Source organism: Rutidosis leptorrhynchoides, chromosome 10 (assembly GCF_046630445.1).
Source record: "Rutidosis leptorrhynchoides isolate AG116_Rl617_1_P2 chromosome 10, CSIRO_AGI_Rlap_v1, whole genome shotgun sequence".
NCBI lineage: Eukaryota > Viridiplantae > Streptophyta > Magnoliopsida > Asterales > Asteraceae > Rutidosis > Rutidosis leptorrhynchoides.
The window spans coordinates 21,674,878-21,695,556 of NC_092342.1; the positions used below are offsets into that span (position 1 = coordinate 21,674,878).

At 34.2% G+C, this 20,679-nt stretch overlaps 1 protein-coding gene across 1 annotated transcript; it reads left to right on the forward strand.

Moving 5' to 3' along the window:
- The first annotated feature begins 13,147 nt into the window (after positions 1–13,147).
- On the forward strand, positions 13,148–17,113 carry LOC139870088 (uncharacterized). The gene is made up of 4 exons (XM_071857940.1): positions 13,148–15,123; positions 15,990–16,036; positions 16,573–16,632; positions 16,742–17,113. Exon 1 carries the CDS (start codon positions 13,148–13,150, stop codon positions 14,948–14,950), a length of 1,803 nt encoding a protein of 600 aa, XP_071714041.1. The 3' UTR covers positions 14,951–15,123; positions 15,990–16,036; positions 16,573–16,632; positions 16,742–17,113.
- The last annotated feature ends 3,566 nt before the right edge of the window (positions 17,114–20,679 follow it).

Sequence of the window (20,679 nt, forward strand, 5' to 3'; positions counted from 1 at the left end):
AAAAACTAGATTTAATTTTCAAAAAAATCAAATGTTTTCATAAAGATCCAATTTCCTAAAGGATCTAAATTTTCATAAGTCATGTGAGACTGTAAACCACATCATTATTACCATTGTTTATACCGCCGTATTGAAATCACTGATGTACAAAGTGTGAAGAATAAAGAAGTGATTCTAGTATTTCAAGACTATATTGCTTGAGGACAAGCAAAGCTCAAGTGTGGGAATATTTGATAATGCTAAAAACGAACATATATTTCATAGCATTATTCCTCAAGAAAGACAAGCTTTTAGTTGCAATTGTTCTATTTACAAGTGATATTCGTTTAAATAATAAAAGGTGAAGACAAAAGACAGATTCGACGAATTAAAGACGCAAACGACCAAAAAGCTCAAAAGAATAAATTACAATCAAAGAGGTTCCAATTATTGATAAGAAACTTCTCGAAATTACAAGAGTACAAGATTCAAAACGCAAAGTACAAGATATTAAATTATTCGCAAGGACGTTCGAAAATCCGGAACCGGGACCAGAGTCAACTCTCAACGCTCGACGCAACGGACTAAAAATTTCAAGTCAACTATGCACATGAATATAATATAATATATAATTAATTCTTAAAATTAATATAGATATTATATTATATTTAAAAAACGTCGGCATAAAAAAACAAAGACTTTTGAGTCTCCCCAGCTGGCCATGCGATCGCATGGCCTGGAAGGCATAAATCCATGCGATCGCATGGTGCACAGTTCCAGCCCACATGCCTATAAAAATCGAGCTTTGGTGCACCACAAAAACACATCTTTTTCTATCTCTCAATATATCTATACGTAATATTTATATTTTAATTTTAATTTTAATTTTAATTTTAATTTATAATAATAAGGGTGTGTTAGCGAATGTTGTAAGGGTGTAAGTCGAAATTCTGTCCGTGTAACGCTACGCTATTTTTAATCATTGTAAGTTATGTTCAACCTTTTTAATTTAATGTCTCGTAGCTAAGTTATTGTTATGCTTATTTAATCCGAAGTAATCATGATGTTGGGCTAAAAATATTAAAATTGGGTAATTGGGCTTTGTACCATAATTGGGGTTTGGACAAAAGAACGACACTTGTGGAAATTAGACTATGGGCTATTAATGGGCTTTATATTTGTTTAACTAAATGATAGTTTGTTAATTTTAATATAAATATTTACAATTGGATGTCCCTATAAATAACCATATACACTCAATCGGACACGATGGGAGGGATATTTATATGTACGAATAATCGTTCATTTAACCGGACACGGGAATGGATTAATAGCCACTAGAATTATTAAAACAGGGGTGAAATTATGTACAAGGACACTTGGCATAATTGATAACAAAGTATTAAAACATTGGGTTACACTCAGTCGACATCCTGGTGTAACTATTAAACAAAGTATTAAAATCTTGTTACAGTTTAAGTCCCCAATTAGTTGGAATATTTAACTTCGGGTATAAGGATAATTTGACGAGGACACTCACACTTTATATTTATGACTGATGGACTGTTATGGACAAAAATCAGACGGACATATTAAATAATCCAGGACAAAGGACAATTAACCCATGGGCATAAAACTAAAATCAACACGTCAAACATCATGATTATGGAAGTTTAAATAAGCATAATTCTTTTATTTCATATTTAATTTCCTTTATTTTATATTTAATTTCACTTCTAATTATCGCACTTTTATTTTTTGTTATTGTATTTAATTGCACTTTTAATTATCGTACTTTTTAATTATCGCAAGTTTATTTTATCGCACTTTTATTTATCGCAATTTCATTATCATTATTTACTTTACGCTTTAAATTAAGTCTTTTATTTATTCAATATTTTACATTTTGTTTTAACTGCGACTAAAGTTTTTAAAATCGACAAACCGGTCATTAAACGGTAAAAACCCCCCTTTATAATAATAATATTACTTATATATATATATATTTGTATTTTTATAAAATAAAACTAATATAGCGTTAAGCTTTGATTAAAAGATTCCCTGTGGAACGAACCGGACTTACTAAAAACTATACTACTGTACGATTAGGTACACTGCCTATAAGTGTTGTAGCAAGGTCTAAGTATATCCATTCTCTAAATAAATAAATATCTTGTGTAAAATTGTATCGTATTTAATAGTATTTCCTTGTAAAATATATAAGCTATTTTATATACACCTCGCATAACATCACCTCCCCGTTAAAGAAAATTTCGTCCCGAAATTTTGAGTAGTACCTGTTTCATGAGTGATATCAGTGAACAAATGTGGATACTTTTGCTTCATTTGATCTTCACGTTCCCAAGTAAACTCGGGTCCTTGTCTTGCGTTCCAACGAACTCTAACTATCGGTATTTTGCTTTGTTTTAATTGTTTGACTTCACGGTCCATGATTTCAACAGGTTCTTCGATAAAATGGAGTTTATCATTGATTCGTATTTCGTCAAGAGGAATTACGACATCCTCTTCAGCTAAACATTTCTTTAAATTTGACACGTGAAATGCGTCATGAACACTACTAAGTTCTTGCGGTAGCTTTAATCGATAAGCAACTGTTCCAATTCTTTCGGTGATTTCAAAGGGTCCTACTTACCTAGGACTTAGCTTTCCTCGTTTACCGAATCATATAACGCCTTTCCAGGGTGACACTTTCAACATGACTTTGTCGCCCACTTGAAATTCTAGTGGTTTTCTTCTTACAACAGCGTAACTCTTTTGGCGACTCATGGCCGTTTTCAATCGCTGTTGTATTTGAATGATCTTGTCGGTGGTTTCATGAATAATTTCTGGTCCGGTAAGTTGTCTTTCTCCTACTTCACTCCAACAAATAGGAGACCTACACTTTCTACCATAAAGTGCTTCAAATGGCGTTGCGTTGATGCTTGTATGATAGCTGTTATTGTATGAGAATTCTGCCAATGGTAGATGTTTATCCCATCCGTTTCCGAAATCGATGACACATGCCATTAGCATGTCTTCTAGGGTTTGAATGGTTCTTTCACTTTGGCCATCTGTCTGTGGGTGATAAGCGGTGCTCATATCTAATCGAGTTCCCAATGCTTTTTGTAATGACTGCCAAAAACGTGATGTGAATCGGGTGTCGCGATGAGATATGATGGAGATAGGTACACCATGCCTGGAAACTACTTCCTTCAAATATAGGCGTGCTAATTTCTCCATACTGTCTGTCTCCTTTATTGGTAAAAAGTGAGCTGATTTAGTTAGACGATCAACTATCACCCAAATAGTATCATGACTACTTGCAGTCCTTGGCAATTTCGTAATGAAATCCATGCTTATTCTTTCCCATTTCCACCGCAGAATTTCTGGTTGTTGCAGTAATCCTGACGGCTTTTGGTGCTCAGCTTTGACCTTTGCACACGTCAAACATTTGCTTACATAAGTAGCAATTTCTGTTTTCATATTAGGCCACCAATAAAACTTCCTGGGTGAATTGAGTACCTCGTTTTGTGTGCTTCATCCAGTACTAGTTACCTTAGGTTACCATGTTTTGGTACCCATATCCTACCAGCAAAATACAGGGTTCCATCGGCTTTTACTTCAAGTTGTTTTTCTAACCCTTTGCTTATTTCACCTTTTTCGTTTTTTTCTTTTAAAGCTTCTAACTGTGTTGCTTGAATTTTCTTTGTGAGATCAGTACGAATTGTAATATTCAATGCTCGGACCCTAAGAGGTTTTACTCTTTCTTTTCGACTTAGGGCATCAGCTACAACATTAGCCTTTCCGGGGTGGTAACGGATTTCACAATCGTAATCGTTTAACAATTCTACCCAGCGACGTTGTCTCATATTGAGTTGTTTTTGATCAAAAATATGCTGAAGACTCTTATGGTCGGTGTACACTGTACACTTGGTGCCATATAGATAGTGTCTCCATATTTTGAGTGCAAAAACTACTGCTCCAAGTTCCAAATCGTGCGTCGTATAGTTCTTTTCATGAATTTTTAGTTGTCGTGAGGCATATGCGATAAATTTTGTGCGTTGCATTAATACACATCCTAAATCTTGGCACGAAGCGTCACAATAGATCACGAAATCATCATTTTCTTCTGGTAATGACAAAATGGGTGCAGACGTTAACTTCTTCTTTAATAACTGGAATGAGGATTCCTGTTCCGTGGACCAATCATACTTCTTTCCCTTTTGAGTTAATGCAGTTAAGGGTTTGGCAATTCTAGAGAAATCTTGAATGAATCTTCGGTAGTAACCAGCAAGACCTAAGAATTGGCGGATTTGTGTTGGAGTCTTCGGTGTTTCCCATTTACTAATGGCTTCGATCTTGGCAGGGTCAACTTTAATTCCATGTTTACTGACAACATGGCCCAAAAATTGTACTTCTTGTAACCAGAAATCACACTTCGAAAATTTTGCGTACAATTCTTCTTTCTTGACTATCTCTAGTACCAGTCTTAAGTGTTGCTCATGTTCTTCCTTGTTCTTCGAGTAAATCAATATGTCGTCGATAAAAACAATGACAAATTTATCTAAATACGGTCTACAGATGCGATTCATTAGATCCATGAATACTGCTGGAGCATTAGTTAATCCAAAAGGCATGACTAAAAACTCATAGTGACCGTAACGGGTTCTGAACGTGGTTTTAGGAACATCTTCTTACTTCACTCTCAGCTGATGATATCCGGAGCGTAGATCAATCTTAGAATAAACACTTGATCCTTGCAATTAATCAAACAAATCATCAATCCTCGGTAATGGGTACCGATTCTTGATCGTTAATTTGTTTAATTCTCGGTAATCTATGCACATTCTCATAGATCCATCCTTCTTCTTGACGAACAGAATAGGAGCACCCCAAGGTGAAAAACTGGGACGAATAAATCCACGGTCCGATAATTTTTGCAACTGGTCTTGTAATTCTTGCATTTCTAAAGGTGCAAGTCTATATGGGGATCGAGCTACAGGTGCGGCTCCTGGTATGAGATCAATCTGGAATTCTACACATCTGTGTGGAGGTAGCCCCAGTAATTCTTTTGGAAATACTCCGGGATATTCTCTTACAACCGGCATGTCATCAATGCTTCTTTCTTCGGTATTGATCTTCTTTACGTGTGCCAGAATAGCATAACAACCTTTTCTTATAAGTTTCTGGGCCTTCATACAGCTGATAAAGTTCAGCTTTGAGTTGCTCTTCTCCCAATAAATCATTAATGACGTTTCATCCTTACGAGGGATGCGGATTGCTTTCTCAGTGCAAACAACTTCCGCTCTTGTTTTGGACATCCAGTCCATGCCAACGATTACGTCAAAACTTCCTAATTCTACGAGTATCAAATCGATTTTGAAGGTTTCACCAGCGAGATTTATTTCGCAACCATGGCAAATTTTATCGGCTTTTATCAGTTTACCATTAGCTAATTCAATAGTATATTTATCGTCTAGAGGCAATGATGCACATTTTAGTTTAGAACTAAAGTCTTTACACATATAACTTCTATCAGCACCCGTATCAAACATAATAGAAGCTAGTTGATTATTAACGGTAAACGTACCCGTGACAAGATTAGGATCCTCACGTGCTTCACTGGTACTAACATTAAATGCCCTCCCACGTGCGGGTTCTTTGTTCTTCTCCTTATCAGGGCATTGATTTATAAAGTGACCAGACTTCCCGCATCCATAACATTTCTTGACATCGGTCGATTTTGTCTTTACTTCAGAAACGGCGGCATAACAATCTTTCGCCACATGTCCTTTCTTGTTGCACTTATCACAGACCACTTGGCAATAACCTGCATAATGTGTGTAACATCTTTTGCAGAACGGATGGGGTCCCTTATAGTTTGGACTTGCAGTTGCCCCATCTTGTTTACCTTTAAAAGTTTCTTGTTTCTTCAGGTGAGTACTTTTGCCCTTATAGTCTTCCCATTTCCTCTTTCCTTCAGTTGTCTTGACTTCGGTAATTAGTGCCTTAATCAAACTCTCTGTGATCTGGTCCATGAGTTGGTGTGCCATTGTCATGGCTTCCTGCATCGTATTTGGTTTGGACGATGTAACATTTCCTTTGATATTGATCGATAAACCGTCAATATACATTTCTATCTTTCGTTTCTCGTTTGGCACCAATTCGGGACACAACAAGGCTAGTTCCATGAAACGCTTTTCATAGTTATTGAGATTCGCGCCGATAACCTTCAGATTACGTAACTCAGATTTCATTTTTCTGATCTCGTTTCGAGGACAGTACTCCTCGATTAGCATCTTTTTCAGTTCTTCCCAAGAGATATCATATGCCGTATCTATTCCTTCTGCTTTAGCATAATTGTTCCACCAAGTAAGTGCACCGTCTTGCAACGTGCACGAAGCATACTTTGACTTGTCTCCGTTTGCACAATTACTGATTTTGAAAACGGACTCCATCTTTTCAAACCATCGGGTTAAACCGACTGGTCCCTCGGTTCCACTAAACGTCTGTGGTTTGCATCCTTGAAAGTTTTGTATGAGCATCTGTTTCGTGAGTTTGTGTTTACGGCTGCTGCTTTGGCTGCTGCTTCGGCTGTTGCTTTGGCTGCTGCTTCGGCTGTTGCTTTTGCTGCCTCGGTTGCAGCAATTCTTTCATTCACACGTTTCTCGACTAGTTGCACAAACTCAGCATCCAACATTTGAGACATGTTTCTTCAATAAACACAACAGATATAATTTAATCATATAGAATATTATAGGTAAAATGAGTTGTCAATAGTTAATCGTAGCATATTAATAATATGAATCGATTATTATAAAAGTCTTTTCTTCTTATTAGCATTTTATAATTATTTCTAGGGTATTACCTACCCGTTAAGTTCATACATAATAGCTAGTACAAGGAATTAACTACTAAAATCCTAATAATATTCCACTATGAAAAATTATAGCGAGTTACTACATTATTATGTAATAATAATAATAATAAGTAGTAATAATACAAATAATCATTCCATGCATTTATTATTAGTAAACCAAAATAATACAATACCATACAATACTGATATTTTACATATGCATATTTTACATAACAAGATAGAGTAGCACACATAAGCAATAAAATAGCGCATGGAAGATTTATGGTTGCGAGGTCGTTTATTCAGAACTATCAGAAACTTCTTCCCATTTGGTTCTCTCTGCCAATTGTTTGTGTGCACATGGTCCGACAGACATTCTGGCAGTGTCTTTTATTTTTGGTTGGTGTTTTGAGGTACCCGTTGCCTCAGTGGGTTTAATACAATAAGGGTGGTTACGGATCGAATGGTCATGTTCCTTTTTAATAATTAAGGACTTTTTATTATTGTGGTTGTTTTTATTATCTATAGCAAGTTGGAATTTCTCCTTAGTGACCTCTTTTATTTCATTAGCGAAATCCTCCTCCTTACTGATTTCGTCTGATGACGAACTGTCTGAGTCATGTGTAGGAGAATATGATGCCGAACTGCGAGAATATGTACCGGTGGTCATGAACCGAAATCTGCCAGGCGTAATCGGCACAACCCGCCTGTCGGCGGTATATCTGGACCAATGTCCATATTTGTTTAGAAATGGACGATCCTCGTTTACTCCAGGGATCATGGGTCCATGCCAACGATACCGTGGCTCCGAAAAACTAAAGCTGGGTGGAGCTGGAACCTCCTCTGGGTTTACCGGGAGTTGAGATTCCCCGGCTAACACAATTTCTTCTTTAATAGGTATTGGAACGCCCTCTTCAGTTGTGGATAGAATAGATTCAGTGTCCGATTCCGAGTCGTACAAAATGATAGGATTAGAAGAAGTCATCTATCACATAATTGAAACAACAATTACGTTAGCATATAAATATATCACATATAATGTTTTTGACCAAATGATAAGCAAAAATCAGTAAAAACAGATATGGTCATAGTCCAGACTCACTAATGCATCCTAACAATTACTAGTTAAACACACTAATGTAATTGCTGGTTCCCTATGACCTCAAGCTCGGATACCAACTTTAATGACCCGTCAAAATCGCTATTGACGCGGCACGTTAATCATTGATTCCACAGTGAGGTTTTGACCTCTATATGATACGTTTTGATAAAATATTGCATTCATTAAAATAAGTGACTTTCTAAACATAGAAAGTTATAAACATGTGGGCGAGTGCTTAGGTATAAGCAAAACCCCGAAATACATAAGTCTTTAATTTACAGGTTGACATTACAGTCCAATTATTTATTACACAACGCAGTTTTATTTTGAATGCAATAAACTTTGTACAAAGCATGAGAGACTCCATGCAGGCAACAAGCACATCACAGCGGAAGCATTCTAAGGACCTGAGAATAAAACATGCTAAAAAGTCAACACGAATGTTGGTGAGTTATAGGTTTAATTGCTCGAGTCATAAACATATATAAAGATAGACCACAAGATATCATCAAAAGTTTATCAATAGATTCTACGTAACAGGGCACCCTGGTAACTAAACTTAACGCTATAGTGATAATTACCCCATTCGTTTTAATACACGCAAACCAACGTGTCTTAAACTCAAATAACATACGTCCGTTAAAAGGCTAGCGCTCTAGCTCGGACGGGGATGTCAAGCCCTATGGATCCATATACAATTATTCGCGTCCACCAGTCCATATCCTATGTACTGACAGCTACTAGTTACCAAAGCTAAGGGATTTTCGGTTTAACTCAGTGTAGAATTTAGTATGTACTTGTGTCTTATCACGTTTAAAATAAATTGTATGTAATCTCAGCCCAAAAATATTTAAAGTATTTAAAAAGGGAGACTATAACTCACAGTTCAATATTGCGATTCAATATTGTAGGCAAATTGCGTAGACGTAATGATGGTAGACGACTGTATGGTTGGCCTTGGATTCAAGAACAATATCCCGAATAATACCCAATATTTCCTTAGCTTAAAGCGGTTTGAAACCCGAATTAAAAACACCCTCGTATATACCTTATTATTATTAAACTTAAATTTAAAATTAAAATTATATTTATAATATAAATATAAATATGTTACAGAAGCAGGAAAAAAAAGATGTGTGTTGTTCGTCGAGAAAACTGGCATATTTATATTACTTTTCGATTTACTGTAGCTCATGCGATCGCATGAGTTTTCAGTGTTTTTGCCATGCGATCGCATGGCCGCCTTTTCTGTTTTTGTTTGCTAGTTCGTCGACATCAAATAGTGTTTACTGTAGCAAATAGTGTTTTACTGTAGCAAATAGTGTTTTACTGTAGCAAATAGTGTTTCACTGTAGCAAATAGTATTTCACTGTAGCAAATAGTGTTTTACTTTGGTAAAATTTAATTATTTTTCTACGCTAATCACCCTCAATAATTTAAATTGTTACTGATTTCTTGCAAATGAGGGCATTGCAAGATCTTAAGTGTGGGAAGGGGTTAAATTCTTTCGGATTTTTAAATTTTTTTACTTTAAACACTTGGTTACCATTAGAAATAATAGTAAAGTAGTAGTTGTATTAGAATCTAGTGCTCTCTGATAAAGAACAGCCCTAGTCTTATATACTGACTACCCAATTCTAGTAAATTTTTTTAAAATTTTCAATTAAATGAACTCAAAATCATGTTTATACATATTTATGAACGATAAAACTAGGTGTTAACACCGAAATTATTGTTACCTCAGAAAGAACATAAATTGAGAAACAAACCAAAATGTTAAAATTCATTTAAAATGGAATAGAGGACAATAAAAAGGAAAATAAAAGCCAAGTGTGGGAAAAATTACCAAGTTATCTTAAACATATATCACATATTTCTGTAACAAATAATTGAAGATACTTTTGCTTTGAACTAAACTAAACTGTTTTACCCGATGAAAGAAAAGAAGAGATGGATCTACACGATGAATCAATTCCATCGTTAAAAGGAAGTAAAGTCTTTCGAAAAAGAAACGCGCTTCTTGATTTAGGTCATGAAGTTGTCGTCCAGACCAGCTGTAGGTTGATGAAAAATCTAGAAAAGTCATCTCTAAAATCAGCAGAAAATCCACGGACCTCAGCATAAAACAGGGTCGCCAAGTGGTCAGATTTATCCTAACCATGAGAAGGATTTATCTCGTACAATGGGGGGCACCGTGCAAATTAGCTTGATAAGACTAATAAATCAGATCCCCAGAAAGGATAATCTCCTTTAAAGATCAAAAATCAGCTTTTAAGACTGATATTACTCAATCCTAGAGATTGACCTTAAAGATTGAGAATTACAAACTCATGGAATTCAATGATATCTAAACTCGAGCTTGAACGAGAAAATATTTTGATAAAATTACAAACCGATTTGTTTTCTGAAAACCTATTTTCAATGCGTTCATTACCATTGAAAGTAAAATCCTAGGAATTCATCTGGAATTCATTAGGTCATCTGAACCAAATCGGGTATCAACCGTAAGAACGGTAGTTGCATAGCATGGTCAAAGACAGGACCTTGTGCCAGACCGAAAAATTATAAGGGTGAGCTTTACTATTGCTCCTACAAAGGATAGTAATTGCGTCCGACACGTTATAGACCATAATTAAAAGCATGTCAGGGGACATTGCCTTAACAGTTGCTTGTTCAACGCTTTTCTTTACAACCGGACGGTAGTTTACCAAAAGGTAATATTCGGAGCAAGTATACTGAACGTGTTGCGTTCCTAATACAAGGTTAGCAAGTGGGTGACACAAAACCATAAGTTTTGAGCTAAAATTTTCAAATCTAAAACCCACCAAACCCACAAAAAGAATTTGCAAACACCGGTGAAGGGTTATTCCGAAAAACTTATCTAGGGTAAAAACTAGATTTAATTTTCAAAAAAATCAAATGTTTTCATAAAGATCCAATTTCCTAAAGGATCTAAATTTTCATAAGTCATGTGAGACTGTAAACCACATCGTTACTACCATTGTTTATACCGCCGTATTGAAATCACTGATGTACAAAGTGTGAAGAATAAAGAAGTGATTCTAGTATTTCAAGACTATATTGCTTGAGGACAAGCAAAGCTCAAGTGTGGGAATATTTGATAATGCTAAAAACGAACATATATTTCATAGCATTATTCCTCAAGAAAGACAAGCTTTTAGTTGCAATTGTTCTATTTACAAGTGATATTCGTTTAAATAATAAAAGGTGAAGACAAAAGACAGATTCGACGAATTAAAGACGCAAACGATCAAAAAGCTCAAAAGAACAAATTACAATCAAAGAGGTTCCAATTATTGATAAGAAACGTCTCGAAATTACAAGAGTACAAGATTCAAAACGCAAAATACAAGATATTAAATTATTCGCAAGGACGTTCGAAAATCCGGAACCGGGACCAGAGTCAACTCTCAACGCTCGACGCAATGGACTAAAAATTTCAAGTCAACTATGCACATGAATATAATATAATATATAATTAATTCTTAAAATTAATATATATATTATATTATATTTAAAAACCGTCGGCATAAAAAAACAAAGACTTTTGAGTCTCCCCAGCTGGCCATGCGATCGCATGGCCTGGAAGGCATAAATCCATGCGATCGCATGGTGCACAGTTCCAGCCCACATGCCTATAAAAATCGAGCTTTGGTGCACCACAAAAACACATCTTTTTCTATCTCTCAATATATCTATACGTAATATTTATATTTATATTTTAATTTTAATTTTAATTTATAATAATAAGGGTGTGTTAGCGAATGTTGTAAGGGTGTAAGTCGAAATTCTGTCCGTGTAACGCTACGCTATTTTTAATCATTGTAAGTTATGTTCAACCTTTTTAATTTAATATCTCGTAGCTAAGTTATTGTTATGCTTATTTAATCCGAAGTAATCATGATGTTGGGCTAAAAATATTAAAATTGGGTAATTGGGATTTGTACCATAATTGGGGTTTGGACAAAAGAACGACACTTGTGAAAATTAGACTATGGGCTATTAATGGGCTTTATATTTGTTTAACTAAATGATAGTTTGTTAAATTTAATATAAAGATTTACAATTGGACGTCCATATAAATAACCATATACACTCAATCGGACACGATGGGCGGGATATTTATATGTACGAATAATCGTTCATTTAACCGGACACGAGAATGGATTAATAGTCACTAGAATTATTAAAACAGGGGTGAAATTATGTAGCAAACAGGGGTGATATTTATATTTGTTTTCACTGTAGCACTGTAGCAAAATACGGTTTTACTGTAGCAAATAGGGTTTTACTGTAGCAAATAGTGTTTTACTGTAGCAAAGTAATTTTTACTGTAGCAAATAGGGTTTTACTGTAGGAAAGTCGTTTTTACTTGTACATATATATATATATATACATACATATAACTGTTCATGAATCGTCGAGAGTAATTAAAGGTAATTGTATATATGAAACAGTTCTAAAATTTTGAGACTCAATCTAACAGACTTTGTTTAACGTGTCAAAATAATAAATCGTATAGAAAATTGGTTTAAATAAGTCGAAATTTTTCGAGTCATCATATTCTTCTTTGCAGTAGTCTAAACAATTCAATGTCGGGCTTCAAGTATAAAATTTGGCAATCAATCATATGGATATGCGAGTATTTAATTTGAAAAAACCAGAACAACATGGTATTTCAAGGCAAGTCTTGAAATCCACCGGTAGCTCTAAACGAAATACAAGTTATATCCTTCCAGTGAATTTCGGGCAAAGCAAAAGCAAAAGGAAAAATTTTCGATCGGACTACATGGTTATCTAATCCATGTTTGTATTTAAATTCATCATAGTATAGTGTAGTTTTTGAGTTGCCATCTCACAGCTCCTTATTTCATGTCTTCGTGCTTATCGATGTAACTTTCATGTTCTTGCTTGGTGACCCAAAGTTGTAATTTGTAAAGATCCCAAGCCCTTTGTATCTTTGCTATCTTAATACAAATTTTGCCTTTTAAAAAAAAATAACATAAATACTTATACTTGGTTATGTTAAAGGTTCATGATTTTTCTTTATATAGTGATTTTTCAAATCTAGGTTTAAACGAACCAAGCGGCTCAAACTACAATTTTTAGAACAAAAATGAAAAACAAATAAAACCAAATTTAAGGTTTACATCACGCTCTCCCTTTAGATCTTCGAAGCATTCTCCATGAGCTTCAGAAGAAGCCCACAATCTTTCACTCATTCAGGTACCAAGCTTTCATCTTTACTTCATCAATCAATTCAAAATAAAAAACAAACAATACCCAATTCAATTTCACTCTCTAAAACCCCCCAATTTCAATCTTTTCCAAAAACCATTAATCCCAACAACGCATTAGATTATTTTAATTACATGATTCTTGTACAACCCATTCCCCCAATTTCATCATTCAATCAATTACTCAATTCAATATCTAAACTTAAACATTATAAAGTTTCGATCTTTATCTATGGTAAAATGAATAAAGCCCATATCTCTGTTTCCCCTAATTTGATTACCCTAAATATTGTTCTTAATTGTTATTGTGAGTTAAATGAAATGGGTTTTGCATTTGGAGTTCTGGGTTTGATTTTAAAAAGGGGTTTTGTTCCTAATAATGTTACTTTTACTTCTCTGATTAAAGGGTTGTTTACGAAAAACAAGATTCGTGAGGCTATTAGATTGTTCAATAAGTTGGTTTTGTTAGGTATTAGGCCTCATGTTATGACATATGGGACATTGATTAATGGGTTATGTAAAGCTGGGAAAATCAAAAATGCTCTTAGGTTTCATGAAAATGTTATGAATGGAATTTTAGGTTTAAAGTTTTTTCGCAAACCGAATTCGGTTTGTTACAGCATACTAATAGATACTCTTTGTAAACATGGATTTGTAAGCAAAGCAAAAGAGCTTTTTAGTGAGATGAAAAGTAGAAGAATCTCACCTGATCTTGTTGCGTATACTTCTTTGATTCATGGTTTGGTTTTTGTAGATTTAGAAGAGGCTAAATATCTATTTGTTGAGATGATTGATGAAGGGTTTTGTCCTAGTGTAATGACGTTTAATCTTTTAGTAGACGTTCTTTGCAAAAGAGGGCAATTAAGTGAAGCAACTAGGTTGTTTGATTTGATGATTCAAAAACGCAAAAAGCTTGAAGCTTTATCGTATAACACGTTAATGAAAGGATATTGTTTTAATGGTAAGATTAATGAGGTGAGAGATTTGTATACTTTAATGGTGGATGAAGGAATCGAGCCCGACGTTGGAACTTACAATGTGCTTATTGATGGATATATCAAGATTAGGAGAGTAGAAGAAGCTATATTAATATATAATCAAATGATTAATGGAAATATTATGCCTACCAAATTTACATACAACGCTTTATTAACGGGCCTTTTTCAAAAAGGTGATGTTTTGAGTGCACAAAAGTTATTCAATGAGATGCCACTTCATGATCTCACACCAAGTTCTTGTACTTATAACATCTTAATTAACGGGCTTTGTAAGAACGATTGTGTTTTACAAGCTTTAGAATTGGTTCAAACTTTAGAAAAAAAGGGGGTCGAATTGGGTAGAAATGCTTACAATTCCTTGATTGATGGATTATGTAAAGCGGGCCGAATGGATACAGCTTGGGATGTATACACAAAGTTGTTTGTTAAAGGATTAAAACCGAGTGTGGTAACATATACGATCATGATACATGGTTTTTGTAGTAAAGGTTTGATAAAAATGGCGGATGATTTATTTTTTGAAATGATGGATAATGGTTGTGCTCCAAATGTAGTCACTTTTAATGCGTTTATGCGAAAAGGTATAAATATAGCACCCAAAATGGTTGAACTAGTTAGTAAAACGGTGGAGGGTAAAGTTGACCCAGACGCATCTACGGTCTCCTTGGTGGTAGATTCATTATCGAAAGACGAAAAATATAGAAAGTATTTAGACATGCATTTTATGTTTCGAAAGTCGGCTAATCATCAATAGTTTTTATTATATTTTGTGAATATTAGATAACATATTCTTTTTCAACACGAAAACTGAACATCAAATGATATGATGGGTTGATGGGATAACGTCATTGTTGGTTTTCTACAAAATGTGGTTTGTGAAGTTGTAAGCTGGTTTATCATCCCTTACGGGCCCCGTGCATCCAACAGGTATTAGACCCCAAACCCTCTCTTAATTTACCATTGTTTTTGTGCTACTTAGAGGTGGAAATTTGGGTGGGTATGGTCACTTTTGTAAACAACCCGATTCCCGATTAATCTCCGATTACTTCTTTTTAAGAACAGACCGATCCGATTTTTTAAAATCCACTTTATTAATCGGTCAACTGGTCAAAATCGGATTTGTTGGTCAAAGTCGAATTTAGTCGATCAAAATCGGTCAAAGTTAAAATTTGTCGACATGTTAATTATAATATCAATTTAAACGAGAATTTTAGAGCTATTGAACAAATGAACGATTATGTTTAACAATTATGTTAAAGTTCATGTTTATGGCTTTCTTCTATATTTACATATGAAGTTTTTGAAATATATTATTTAAATGTATAAAAAGTCCAATTCGATTAATCCCTGAATGACCGATTACTCCCTCCAAAGTACCGGTCTAGTACTCCCCGAGTAGCGAGTTTTGCAACCTTGGGTATGGCTGAGTAACTACCAAATAGGGCTCTGGTCAAGTTGACCCGAAACAGTTTCTGGCTAAAGTTTTAGAGTAAGTTTTTTGTATTTGTTTCTACTAATATATTATACTTTGTTTTTTTTTTCTTCCCAAAATATAGTTGCAAAGAAATTTGATTCAATAAGAAGCCGATTTGTTATTGGATAAACCGTTTTGGAGGAATTATACCTTTAAAGGAACACTTTGGTTGCGTTTCGACCCATTTTTGTTAGAAGATGAGGTTTCTTTTAAAAAAGATAGAATCTTTGGCACTTTTACATGATTGTGTAGTTTTTAAGATTTTTACGCATATGAAACTTATCGTGAATTTTTTTTTTTTTTTTTTTTTTGGTCACAGAAAATGGAGCAGCCGCAATGGTTTTCGAAATCAATGAGGCAGGCAAGGTAAGACATCTCTGTATATTACAATATCACCTTGTTAGTTCCTTAATTTGTTGATTTTGATTATATTTTTTTTGTTTTCAATTTAATCAACTATGAAATTCACATTTTTTTTTCAATATTAAAATAGTTAAACCGATTTGATTTTGAGAAGCCATAGAGTTGACCTTAAAAGTCAAACTAGATCTTCTTGAAATGATGGTATACCACATATCTTTCACAGCCTTCGATTTTTCTGTGCAGTTTTTAGTGCCTTATCATAATTTTTAAAAATCAAAAGTTAATTTTATTTGATAATTTTTTGCCAATATTTTCAGTATTATGCAAGCTGCTAATTGTTAACTTTAATTTAAAGACAATTCAATTAGCTCAATTTCGTGGTCGTGACACCAAATTCATAGAGTTCACAAAACCGACTGATCAAATTCGTTTTAGTTCACCTAAAAAAATCACTGCAATTTCTGAGTTTGACCAGGATATTGACTTTTGACTTGAAAGTTTCTAAAGAACAATCTTATCTATCCTAATGCATTATATAGGGGTATGGAAACATTTTGAGGTGACATAACTTCAGTTTGGGCAAAAATTCGAGCACACTGGTAAGATAACGTTTACGAAACCGGGTTCTTGATAATTAGCCCGTTTGCTTACTTAGCTTTTTAAAACTAACACTTAGGTTCCTAATTGTCCCATCGTGTATCCGTGCAGGGTTTATAACGTTGCGCATTGATGAGTGGGACCTTACACGTATTCATTCTATTTGAATTAAAGTTTTTGAAAACTCGTATACGGGTGAGTTTACCAATAGTCCAATACACATACACACGAAGATACACTCGAGGTTGCTTTAAAGGATGCAATATGGTTTGAATTTTGAAGTCATCGGGATCCACTTATGGACTTAAGTTGCAAGCTCTCAACCAGGTTTTTTTAGCCATGGTGCTCGTCTGAAGGCAGAAACCATATCGAATAGGCCGATTGTCAATTGATCGTTAATTGTGTATAACGTCAAAAGTAAAAAATCACTACACTACATTTTTGTTACAGGGACAATTTTCAATGTATACTTTGTTTCTTATCTAATTGGCACGTAAACGACAAGAACATGTTGCACATTGCAAGTAATTATTGAATATAATTCTTTCTGATGTTTGATTTTTGTATTATGATCTACCGTTCGTGCGGTAAATGACTCAGTTTGAGTCAGACTGGTGTAAGTTGAAAACTTAGTTTGTTAACGGAACAATTAGGTTAAAAGTCACCCTCCTTAAGTGGCGTTCGGTCGGGATTTGAAATCACAAAGGATTTAAAATTATTATGTGTTTGCAGTGGTGGAGCTTAGTGTATCCGTAAAGGGTACCAGCCTCATCTGAATTTGAAAAGAAAATCCTTTCATTAGTTTTACCCTGGGGCGAGTCTACATAGTGTCCCGTGGGGTCACGAGACACCGTTAATTTGAAAATTATCGGTAGAATATACTCTGTAAATTGTATAGGACACCACTAAATTTAACTGGAGGACCCTATATTTTTTCCGAATTTATAGTTTTTCCTTTAAAATGCATTGGACATCACTATATTTAACTACTCGGACCCAATATATTTCCGAACTTATAATTTTTTTTAAGTAAACAATCACTAAAATAGCATTAAAATATAATTAGTACTGAAAATATTTTAGGACCCCATTGAGTTTCCATCCTGGAATCGCCACTGGTTTTACCCCTTCTAAAGCCGGGTTCAAGTTTCACCGTTGTGTGTTTGGTTCATAGTTTCCATCAGTAGGATTTCAAAGGACTTTTTCTGTAAAGAATGCAATTCTAAATGTGAAATGGTGATCTTCATGTTTAGTAGGATTTCAAAGGACCCTTTATTGTTTAGTTTTAAATCATGGTGATCTTCATGTTGATTGTAATTCCCAAAATTGAAGCAATATACGTATGAAAACGTCCATGAATTTGTTTGTAAACTTACATTTTGGATCTGAACTTTTTAGAATCTTACATCTTACATAATAAATACAACAAAAATTGAATAAGCAAACTTTTTTATATATGAAATTTATTTTAACAAAATTTCTTAATAAATTTTAGTAGAGTATACATGTAATTTTATTACTACTTTTCATACAATAAAATATTTGTACCATCCTTTAATATGTGAATTGTAGTTATAAATGTATGGAGCGAAATCACTTTCCGAACATATATTCTTTCCGAATTGGTCCTAACAACTATATACAAAATAAATTGTTGCCAACTTTATTATTCCATGTATCGTTTTTTCCCACCATTATCATACCTCCTTTTTCATTCACTGCTCCTTCTTCTGCTTCTCACAAAACAGTAAAACACCGATCTCATGTTAATTTAAAAAAATTTCACGCCTCTCAAATGAGTAAAGTTAACACTATGGTCATCTTAGTCTTTATTATTTTAACCCGTGTTCAGCCTCAATCTCAGTCAACTGCTATAAATAAGGTTGCAGTAAATCAGTAATGCTGAGTTTGAGAAAGACATAATTACACTCCTCGTCCCTGTGGTATACCTCAAAAATCACTCCTCGTCCTTTTTCTATTTTTTTTGCATTCCTCGTCCCTATTGTTTTATCTTACTACATTCCCCATCCTTCCGTCCAACAACTGTTAGTTTCAGACGTTAAGTTCTGACATGTAAGGATATTTACGTCAATTTATCTTTTTTATATAGATTTCATCTTCATCTCTTCAATGCTTAAATCTTCATCTTCAAAAAACCCCAAATCAAACATATCAAACCCTAAAACAAATCCAAGCTAAAAAATCTAACAATCTAACAAAATATCATAACATTCCTTCTTCTGCAACTCCAAATTCATATATTCATGTTTCACTTTTTTTCTCCCTTTATACCCAAAATCGTTTCACCAATTTCTTCATTTAATTGATGGTACAATTATCACCATTTGTGGCAAGATCCTCAACAACAACATCACAAACCCATAAAATAAAATCGTTCTTTAAATCGCAATCCGAAACATTCTTTAAATTGTTATGTGCATACAAGATCTGAAATGGTATCCACGAACTCCAATCGATTGATTCCGGAATGGTAACCGATTTCGACATCGGATCTGGAATTGTAACCGACATCGACATCAGATCTGGAATGGTAACCGACATCGACATTGGATCTGGAATGGTAATCGTAATCTTCGCTATCAATTTCTGTCAACTGCTATGCAAATGTAAGTGGTAAACGGCATTTGAGGTGAAGGAAGATCCGCGTAAATGTTGAACATATCAGAATCAAGGTTCCAATATCTATTTTTTTATTATTTGAGATATGTATTAATTATTAATTAAAGATTGTTAATATATGAACCTATCTTTTTCAAGTTTATATGTTATGCAACAGAGTTTGGTTCTTATTTTAAGTATTCATTAATGGTTGTCGAACGGCAATTGATGGAAGCACAATTTTTGTGTTTGGTGTTTTGGGGTTTTGAGTGTAATAAATTTGTAAATCAACAGTGAGCTTTTTGACGTTCATATTTTGATTCTTTTATCGTTAGATGTTAGTTATATGAGATGATTTTTTATTAGGAATTTTCTTTATTTTTTTTATCTTAGATGAATATTTAAAATTTAAAATAAGATGAAAATGAATAAAAAGATGAGAGAAATGTAAAAGGACGAAAATACATTCACACGTGTGGCACATGTCAAAACTTAACGTCTGAAACTAACAGCAGTTGGACAGAAGGACGAGGAATGTAGTAAGCTAAAATAATAGGGACGAGGAATGAAAAAAAAAATTTGGGAAAAGGACGAGGAGTGATTTTTGAGGTATACCACATGGACGAGGAGTGTAATTATGTCTTTGAGAAACAATCTATCACCACCCCAACTTGACTGGTCTGATCCAAACCCATATATATGGCATCAAGTTTTGTGTAAAGACGATTGGGTGACTCAAATCCAAGTTGCAGGCGAAAAACTAAAAGGTATTCTTCCAAACACTCTTAATAAGCTTACTGAACTACTAGTGCTCGAATTTCAATGAACTTAGTGGGTCGTCCTTGGAAGAAGTTAATCTTAATTTTAACAAGACAAAATTTCATTCCTCGTACCTGAACTTTACATCAAATTCGACTCCTCGTCCTTTTTCTTTTTTTTGTGCATCCCTCATCCCTAATGTATCACAATTCTACATCCCTCGTCTTTTTTCTTGACTCCTCGTCCTTTTTCTTTCTGTCAATACTACATTCCTCGTGAAATGTCCCGTTCATATTGATTATAAACGTTCCATATTAATTGATTTCGTTGCGAGGTTTTGACCTCTATATGAGACGTTTTTCAAAGACTGCATTCATTTTTAAAACAACCATAACCTTTATTTTATCAATACAGGTTTCAAAAGCATTACGTAGATTATCAAATAATGATAATCTAAAATATACTGTTTACACACGACCATTACATAATGGTTTACAATAGAAATATATTACATCGACATATGTTTCTTGAATGCAGTTTTTACATAATATCATACAAACATGAACTCCAAATCTTGTCCTTATTTTAGTATGCAACAACGGAAGCTCTTAATATTCACCTGAGAATAAACATGCTTTAAACGTCAACAAAAATGTTGGTGAGTTATAGGT

What these genes read in the sequence shown, in the direction of transcription:
- LOC139870088 (XM_071857940.1), top strand. Translation starts at nt 13,148, where the DNA reads ATGAGCTTCAGAAGAAGCCCACAATCTTTCACTCATTCAGGTACCAAG.